Below are 9148 nucleotides of genomic sequence, written 5' to 3'. Positions count from 1 at the left end.
GTTTGCCACCTGCTAGGGCGGCTCCGGGGGCTTCGCTGCGGGGCGGAGGGAGCGGCAGCATCTCCCGCCGGGCCGCCGAGAGCCCCCGGGCCGCGCCCGCGGGATGCCCCGCAGCCGGGGCACCGTGCGGGGCCGGGGGGTGGCGGCGGCTCCCCCATCGCTCCCTGCCGCCCCCCGCGCCCCGCCGGGCCCCGCGGGGGCGGCGCTGGCGGGGGCCCGCCCCGGGCCGGGCCCGCCGCAGGATGCGGCGGCGGGGGCGGCGCGGCGGCTCGGCGGGCGATGCGGGGCCGCGGCCGGGCCCGGGGCCGCCTTTGAGCGCCGCGGGGGGACGGGAGGGGGGCGCGGGCGGGCGGGCGGCCCCCGCCGCAGGTAGGGACGCGGGGGCCGAGCGGCGCGATGGAGGAGGAGGAGGAGGATGGAGGCGGCGGAGGGGAGGCGGGGAGTGAGGTTGCGGCAGGAGGGGGCGGGCGGGGGGGCCGGCCGGGGGGGGCGGCGGGCATGTGGGACCGGCTGCGGGGCAGTCGGGCGGCGGGCGGCGGCCGGAGCGTGGCCGCGATGGCGCAACGCGACGAGAAGGTGCCGGAGGCGGCGGCGGGCGAGAGCGAGCCCGGGGCCGGGGCCGGGGCCGGGGCCGGGGCCGGGGCCGGGGCTGGGGCCGGGGCCGGGGCCGGGACCGGGGCCGGGGCCGCGGCTGAACGGGGACAGAGCGGGGTCGCCGCGCCCTTCCAGCCCCCCGAGGGCGGCTTCGGCTGGGTGGTGGTCTTCGCCGCCGCCTGGTGCAACGGCTCCATCTTCGGCATCCACAACTCCTTCGGGATCCTCTACATGATGCTGCAGAGCGACCTCGGCGAGGGGGAGAAGGATCCGGCGCTAGAGTTTAAAACAGGTATGGGCTCCGCGGCCCCTTCCCCGGGCCGGGCAGTACGGGCGGGGGGTGCCCGAGCAGAGCGGGGATGCCCGAGCGGAACGGGGAAAGGTGCGGCGGCGCGGCCGGCGCTGCCTCCCGGAGCTGGAAGCTCCTTCTCGGCTGTGTGGAACCTCGATTGCTCCCTGCCCCCTCTATCCTCGTAGCCGTGGCTATATTTATCTCCGACAGCATCATGTGTTTCTAAGCTCCGATGTACTCAATTAAAAGTAATTCGGCTGAAAACACGCCCTTAGCTTGTCCTGCCGGTGTGTCTTGGGGTAAAACAGAGCAGCGCTGGTGAATCAGCTGCTGGGTGTGAGCCACCCCCTCTAGTTTTCTTTATTATTGTTCTATTTTATGGGTTTTTCAAGCTGCCTCGTTGGCCGGGGGTGGCTCCAGGAGAGCATCTGCCCTGCTGCCGCGCTCCCTCCGAGCCGTGTCCATTCAGTGGGACGGCCGGCGCAGGGCAGGGCTGGCAGCGCCACCTGCGCGGTCACTCCGAGGGCAGCGCGGGGTCTCCAGCACTTCACATCCCTGAAAAGCAGGATCCATGGGCTGCACCCAGCTGTGTGTTTTGGTAGGACCGACAGGCCCGGCCAGGGTGCAGACTGGGTAGGGTTAATGTGGAGAAAAGGGATGTTCTTTGCTGCCAAGACCCTGCTGTTGAAGTAGACTTGGCAGAGGGACACCAGCCTGCCGGCATGGTGGTCCCAGCTGGACACTGGTGTTGGGAGGCCCAGCCTTGTCCCAGGTCCTGCTGTCCCCCTGGAAGATCACATCCATCCTCGTGATGAACACCCGTGGCCCACCTCGCTCTCATCTGCCGGGTGGAGACGGGCACTTGACGCTGAGGGGACCTGCCTGTGGTGCTGTCCTGACCCTGGGTGGGACGTGGGCAGCAGCCCGGAGCCAGGAGCGTGCTGGGGAGCGATGAGTGCCAGGGCAGTGTGAGGACCTTAGAGCCTTGTTTGGGGACCAGCGCTGCCCGCACTCCCTCCTCCGGCTGGCGCATGGCTGGCGAGTGCGGTGGGGAGCACGCCAGGATGAAATTCATTACGGGATCCACCACATGTAGAATCCCAAATTAACTCCGTGATACTCTTACCAGGGAGACGACGGGACCGTGTAATTACGGGCACTAACGGAGTGCCACAGCGAGCTGCGGACGTGTGGCCAGTTGTAATTAGGGTGATTGATGGGCAGGGAGTGTGTGTGTGTGTGTGGTGTGCGTGCGCATGTGATGCCCAGGAAGCTCATAGTGTAGCTCTCTGTTTCCTGCTGCCTGTGATTGTATCTAGAGAGCCTAAGGCAGGGCTCTAAAGGTAGAAGCGGTAACAAAAGAAATTAAATACTGTGAGTTCTGGTGGTTTAAAGGCTCTCCGCCCAAGACAGAGGTTGTAGGAGTCAGCATCTGCCTCTTGCTCCTGCCATCTATTTATTTAAGGCTATGACCGCACAGAGGCCTCGAAAAAGAAAGGCGTGTGGGTGTGCGAGGTGAACCCAGGCTGGGTAATTAAATTGCCTGGCTGACGAATATCTGCATTTTGGTCTGGGCGCTTAATGAAGAGGCCGCTAATAACTGAGGTCGTGGTGCCGAGGCTCCGGAGGTGGTGGCGGATCCATCTGCGGCACCTCCGGGGCTGCAGCTGCACTGGCTGGGGCTGAGGGCAGCGGGGTGCAGCCCGGAGCCCCCCTCCAGCCCTTCCTCCCTCGCTCCCACCCCTCCCCGCTCAGCATTGCATAATTTCCCCGCGGCGCTCGTTTGCGTGCAAACATAATCAGGAAAATATCGTAGCTCCTTTCCAAGCGCTAAGTGATGTGGCCTTCCTGAAAAGACCGGTGCTGTCTGTTTGTCCTCCGACGTCACCCTGAGCCCGCCAGCTGCAGGCAACAGCCGGACCCCAGGGAGCCCCTCATCCCCCGCCAACAGGGAGCAGGTTGGGAGGACGAGGATCCGCTCCCCGCTCCAGCAGCGGCATCCAGTATGGCTGTGGGCACGGCTCAGCCTTTGTCTGCGCTCTTAAACCTCCTCCGGGTCTCAGGGAGGTGGGTTCCTATCAAACAGGGGGTTTGGAGGCAAAATGGGGAGAAACGCTGTCAGCTGGTCAGGCATCCCTTTAAAAATAGGGTTCTGTTTATGCTGAAGCGGGTGCTAGTCGGCACTAAACAATAGCCGCCCCGGCTATAATTATCAAGGTTTGTTTCTTGTTTGCATTGGTCACGTTTTCTCGCGTTTGATCTTGAGAAACGCAGGATCCGTGGAGTTCAGGTCTGGGGTCAGGCTTTGAAAACAAACCCCGTGGCAGCAATGCATCGAATGCATAGGCTCCTCTCTTTAAAGAAATATACTGTGCTGCCTATGTCAACAAGCACGGCGGGCTGGGGCGGGCGGGCTGCTGCGACCACCGCGTGCCCCTGCCCCGCAGGACGCCGTGCCGGGGCCTTTGCGAGGCACACTCTGGGCTCTGAGTTTGTTTTCTTGCGGGGGGAGCGGAGGAATGCTGAGACCGGAATAAAAAAAATAATATACATGTGAGCACTCGGCCAGGGGAAAAAAAAAAATGCAGCTTTGCTGGAGAGGTGTTGAGTGATGCTTGAGGGTGTTTGCTGGGAGACGAGCGGTGACGTTTGCCTCCGGTTGTACAGGGCTTGTTCCGGTGCTGAGGGATCCACGGATCCGTGGCTGTCCTGCTGCTGGTCCCACAGTGAGGGCTGACACTCAGCCAAGGGCCAGATGAGCCAGCCCAGCATCCTCATCTTCCTCAGCTCCAAAAGCCCCTTTGAGTGGCAGCACAGTCCTGGTGAGCACTGACTGGTCATGAACCTTCTCACCTCAGTGTCTGCGCTGCCTCTGCTTGGATGTGCCCCAGCCTCGGAGAGGGGACCACAAGGTGGCCTTGTCCCTGACCAGGGCGGTGCCCCCAGCCAAGGAGCCACCCGAGGGTTCCCGAGGGAGCTCCAGCTACCTGGGCAAAGCCAGGAGAGTGACATTTCTTGGTGCTTCTTGTTGCTCCAAACACATCCTTGGTGCTGTGCCCAAGGTCTGGAAAGCCCCCGTGGGGCAGCCTGCAGAGGCACACAGATTTGGGTTTATTTTTAAGAAAAGGTCTATTTATCTTTTTCTTCTCCCCTTCTCTGCTTTGTGTCAATATCCCAGGTATAGATTAACTCTCTTCTCTTAATATTTAATGTTTTGGGGCCTGGAAATGGAGCTGAAAGCTTTTGGAGAGATGGCCTGAGGAGCTGGTCTGGTTTGGCTGCAGCTCCTCTGAGTGCATCTCTGTGTCCATCAGCATCTCTTGATCTGTGTGCACGAATCTGGGGAACAGTTCCCCCCTGTAGCCCAGCCCCAGACAGGGAGCAGAGGCTGCTGGAGCCTCTTAGGGAAGCAGGAATGGAGAATGGACCACAGACCCCAAGTGACGAGATCCTGAGGCCCAGGCAGGGCTGATGTCACCTTTATTCCTGAATTCCCATCTGTTTTGCTGGGGAATTTCTTTGTGCTGATTTCACATCCTTAGGACAGGTGAGCACAGGTGGAAAAGGCTATTTTTACTCCAGCATTTTAATGATGGCTAAGTAAGAGAGAACAAGGGGCTTTTTTTTGTTTTGTTTTTTTTTTTTGAGAAAATAAAGCACTTCATGCTAACAGTCATATGAAAGAGGGGGAGGAGAAGCCCTGCACTCCACTCTGGGCTGAAGAAGATTCTGTGAGTGGGTGAGCGTGTCTGGAGCTTCACGAGCTGGGAAGAGAAATCTCAATGTAAGGATAAATCACAGAGTGTTTTGTATTGGAAGGGACATTAAAAATCACCACATGGCAGGGACACCTCCCACTGTCCCAGGCTGCTCCCAGCCCCAATGTCCAGCCTGGCCTTGGGCACTGCCAGGGATCCAGGGGCAGCCACAGCTGCTCTGGGCACCCTGCCAGGGAAGAATTCCTTCCCAATCTCCCATCCATCGCTGCCCTCTGGCAGTGGGAAGCCATTCCCTGTGTCCTGTCCCTGTCCAGCTCCCTTGAAGCCCCTTTAGAGATGGGGAAGAATCTCCCCCTCAGCCTGTTGGCCACACTGCCTTGATTGCAAGAGGTAATCCTTGGAAATGATCCCAGCTAAATTGGGATGATGGGGTCATTGTCCATTGCTGGCCTTTTGCAGGCTCCCACCTCCTGAAGGTGACACTGTGGTTGTCACCTTTTTACCCAAATCTGCAGGATTTGGAGCTTTTACCAATTACCAGGGTGCTGTTCTGGCCCCATTTCACAGCTTGATTGGCCAAGGGTGCTGTGGAGCTCAGCATTCCTGGGGTCTTTCCCGTGTCCATCCAGGCTCCCAGCCCTCCTCTAACCCCACGGAGGGATGCACTGACATGAGCAATATCTACATAGCTCAGATGGGGATGTAAACCCAGCAAAAAGAGCTAAAAAAGAGGTTTTTATTACCTTGCCCTGCAAGCTGGGGAGTACAAAGGGCAGCACAGAGCTTTCCCAGATTTACTGGGGGTTTCCCATGGTGGGATGCCAGCGTGCCAGCACCAGGCTCTGCCCCAGCCTCTGTTTTGGGAGCTGGAGTTTGTGACTACAGAGAAGTAGGGGGGAGTTTCAGAGGAACTAGGGTTTTGCCTGAGCTGATTGCAAGGTGCTGTGTGAGATAAAGCAGCCTGAAAAGCAAATAAAGCCCAGTCATGTTGTTAAACCTGGTTCTTGGGGCTGTCGGGAGCGATTAAGGTTATTAGGAGGCCAGAGTGCTGTTTCTAAGGGAGGTTCTTGTTTTTCAAGACTGCAGGGGCCCTCTCAGCCAGCACATTTGCCATTTTAGTGGTTTTTAATTTGCTTTTAAGTGTCCTCCACCAGCCAGCCAAGAAGATGTAAGGCTGTATTTCCTGGTGGCCATTGTCCTCGAGTGGTGGCAGCTGCTGTGACCTCACTGTGGCCTATGAAGAAGTAGGACGTGGGGTTGTGCAGTTGGCTTGGAGCTTTTTGGTCCTTTTAGCTGCAACTAAATGAGCAAAACCACCTCCACTTTGTGGGGTTTGGATCATAGGTTGAATTTAGAAGGTGCTGAATTGCAAATCCATCACTGAGACAGGGCTGGGTGCAGGAGGAGGAGATGGAGGGATTGGAGGGTGAAGGGGGTAGTGCTGCTGATCACAGGGCTGGGATGGATGTGGTGGCATCCAATGACACTGGGGTGTGATGCAGAGCAAGGCAAAGGAACCATTTCATTTCCTGTTTCGGGGAGAAATCCACACATTTGACAAGTCACCCTTTAATTTCCTTAAAACACCTCAGGAGCTGGAAGCTGCCCATCAGCTGGGATGGTTCTCATCGAACACTTTAAACCAGACCTAACCCATCAGGCTGGGCCAAACCCTGGAGCTGGGAGGTGCTGCTGACCTCGCTGGCAGTGCCCAGGGGCTGGCTGAGATGGCTCACATGGGCCTTGTCACCTGCCCTGGGTGACAGCCCCTCTGGCTCTCTCTCTCCCTGCTTATCCAGAGTCTCCAGACATGTCTCTCCCAAGGATTATCCCACTTATGAGGCAGCACTGTCAATCACCCCATCCCAGCATCAGTCTTCCAAAAGATCTGGTGGTGTGATGGGGACCCCCAGGATTGGTGGATGTGGAGCTGAATTCCCTGTTGAGCAGTTTGGGGAAGGAGGAATTACCTGGGTTTCACCTCCCAGGGCTGAGTTTTGTACCCCATGGTGTGCACAGGGGGAAATTCCCTGTGGGGCAGCAATCCAGCCTTGTTCCTGCCCTGCTGAAAGGTAGGGGACCCCAGTGGGACAGTGGCACTGCTGCTGTGCCTGGCAGGATTTGGCACCATCTGGATACGAGCCCAGAGCAGCCTCTTGCTGTTTTATCCCACTCTCCTGGGGACCTCAGCCAGCGTGGCACAAGCTGTGGCCAGATGAAGTGATACGTGGCTGTTGGGGACATCGGCAGCATTTGGGTTGATGCCACGGGCACTTCCAAAGCTGTGCCCCCTCTCTGGAATCAAATGAGGCTCTACCCTGGCTCCACAATCAGGGAATAGTTTGGAAAAGGCCTCTAAGATCACTGAGTCCAACCACTCTTCTGTTCTGCCCACTGCTGGCTGCTGTCCGGGTGCCATACGGAATTTTCTGGCACATAACCAAATACCTCGGGCTCTCCCACTCACTGTTTTTGAAATTATCACCCTGCAGGGGCTTCTTATGAGCAGGTCAGAGCACAGAGGAGGATGCCAGAATTTCCCAGCTGAGACAGAGGCCACGCACCCACATCTTGCAGCCGGTGATTCCCCTGAGGAATCGCTTTTCCCCAGATCTCCACAACCTCGAGCCTGCACATCCCATGGCATCACCATGGCAATGGGCAGCAAGAGGATTAGACACCGGTCCAGCACGTGTGCCAATATGCTGCTGCACCCATGGCAGCAGGGATTTGTTGGGTTTTCCCTTCCTCTTCCTCGGAGGATTGATTATTCCCTGTTGCCAGGGAAGGAGATGCTGCCCTTTGACGTTCAGCCCTGCGGATAAAGGGCTGGTGGAGAGGCGTGTGCCAGGCCGGCCATGGCCGGGGGCCGTGCCCAGCCGTCCCGCCGGGCGGTGCCGTGCCCGGAGCGCTCGGTTCTCCGCGGGCCCTTTGGGCGCATCCAGCCCGAGACAGTTGGGGCGGTTGCAAAACCCGCATGACGTGCGCTGGGAATTGCTGCAACACGCTCGCAGGCGAGAGCCATCCCAGCCTCTCCCGGCACCTCGCACAACAGGTCCTGCCAGCTCGGGGCCGCGGGACGCGGCGCTGCCCGCACGCCCTGCCCGCTGCGCCGCCCGCCCGCGGCTCCCTCCGGCCGCTCCTGCGCTGCCCCGGCCTCCCTCGGTACAGCCCGCGGGCAGGGTGGCACGGCCCTGCATTCCACCCGCACGTTTGCAGCGTTTTTCCCCCGCCCTTACCCTATCAGGTGTAGATCCCTGAGAAATTACCTGGTGCTTGCCCCGTGTCCCCAGCACATCCTTCGAGAGCTGGAGCGGCGTGAAACACGGGGGAAAACTCTCGGGAAGAGCTGCCGGGTCACAGCCCTGAGCTGGAACTCACCTCGGGCATCCTTGGCAGCTGTGCCATGCCGTGCCGTGCCATGCTGGCCTCTGTGCGAGAAGCAGCCCAGAGTGCTCTGAGCAACCTCCCGGCCCCATGTGGGATCAGCGAGAGGACACAGCGGCAGAAGGGCGGCCCCAGCTCCCCTTTGCACGCCCCAGAGTAGCTCCCCCTCGGGGCTATCCCGCACCTCCATCCCCGCAGGGCACAGGCAGAGGAGCACCTCACTCCACAGAGCTCCCGGAGCTGAGTCCCTGTGCAGCACCCAGAGCCGGGTGGGGAGGGTGTTTTGGGGTCAGTTTTGGGGTCAGCGCTGCCGGCAGCATGGTTCTGGGAGAATCTGGTCTGCAAAACCTCACACTGGAGGAGACGAGCTCACAGAACCCTGCCGCTCGGCATCTTTGGGATTTTTTGGCTCTGAGTTTGGATTTGGCAGCTCGTGATGGGTTTTGCTTGCCTTGCCGAGGCTGGGTTGGACGGGGCTTTGAGCGAGCTGGTCCAGTGAGGTTGTCCCTGCCCGTGGCAGGGGGTGGGACCTGGATCTTTGCAGTGCCTTCCAACCCGAGCCATTGCAGGATTCTCTGCAGAGCCGCTGTCTCTCGGGGCGGGCAGCCCCAGCTCTGCCGGGCTCAGGCACTCCCTGCATGGGCTGACTTGTTGGGCTTCGCCCCGGGCAAACACCGGAGCCCTGCTCAAGGAGGAGAAACAACCCTACCACAGTGCCTGCAGCCAAGGAACCTGCTCTGAGCACCCACCCACCACGTCCTCCTGGGGACCAGCTGAGCTGGGGACCCCAGGGCACCTGGCCACCCTGCCCAGTGGCATCCCCAAAGGCCCTTTTCTTGGTCATCTCACACCAGGCACCAAAACAAAGCTTTTGTTTCAAGATCTTGGCCTTAATTTGTCTGCCCGCAGATCCTGTGTGTAAAAGGGAGGTAAAATCCTTCCCTCTTGGGGGGATGTAGGTGTTTGCCAGGGAGCCAGAGAGGGTTTTTGGGCAAAACCTGTGCAAAGCAGAGGGAGCTCAGTGAGGTGGGAATAAACCTGGAGCCCAGCGAGGTGGGAATCACATCTAAGGCAGCTCCTTCAGTGAGGATTGTGCCTCCCGTGCTCCGTCTGATTCGAGTCCGATGGAAAAGTATCATCTGTGATTAAAGATTGA

At 59.5% G+C, this 9148-nt stretch overlaps 1 protein-coding gene across 1 annotated transcript in view; it reads left to right on the top strand.

Annotated features, from left to right (window-relative positions):
• The first annotated feature begins 498 nt into the window (after nt 1–498).
• The window catches only part of SLC16A2 (solute carrier family 16 member 2), a 35517-nt gene continuing 26867 nt past the window's right edge, over nt 499–9148 (top strand). The window contains exon 1 of the mRNA XM_030228737.2: nt 499–886. Coding sequence (XP_030084597.2) covers nt 499–886 — 388 coding nt within the window. The remainder of the gene's footprint in view (nt 887–9148) is intronic.

The sequence above is a fragment of the Serinus canaria genome, chromosome 4A (genome assembly GCF_022539315.1).
Source record: "Serinus canaria isolate serCan28SL12 chromosome 4A, serCan2020, whole genome shotgun sequence".
Taxonomy (NCBI): domain Eukaryota; kingdom Metazoa; phylum Chordata; class Aves; order Passeriformes; family Fringillidae; genus Serinus; species Serinus canaria.
The sequence above is the reverse complement of the archived record's forward strand: the minus strand, read 5'-3'. Positions and strand labels throughout refer to the sequence as shown.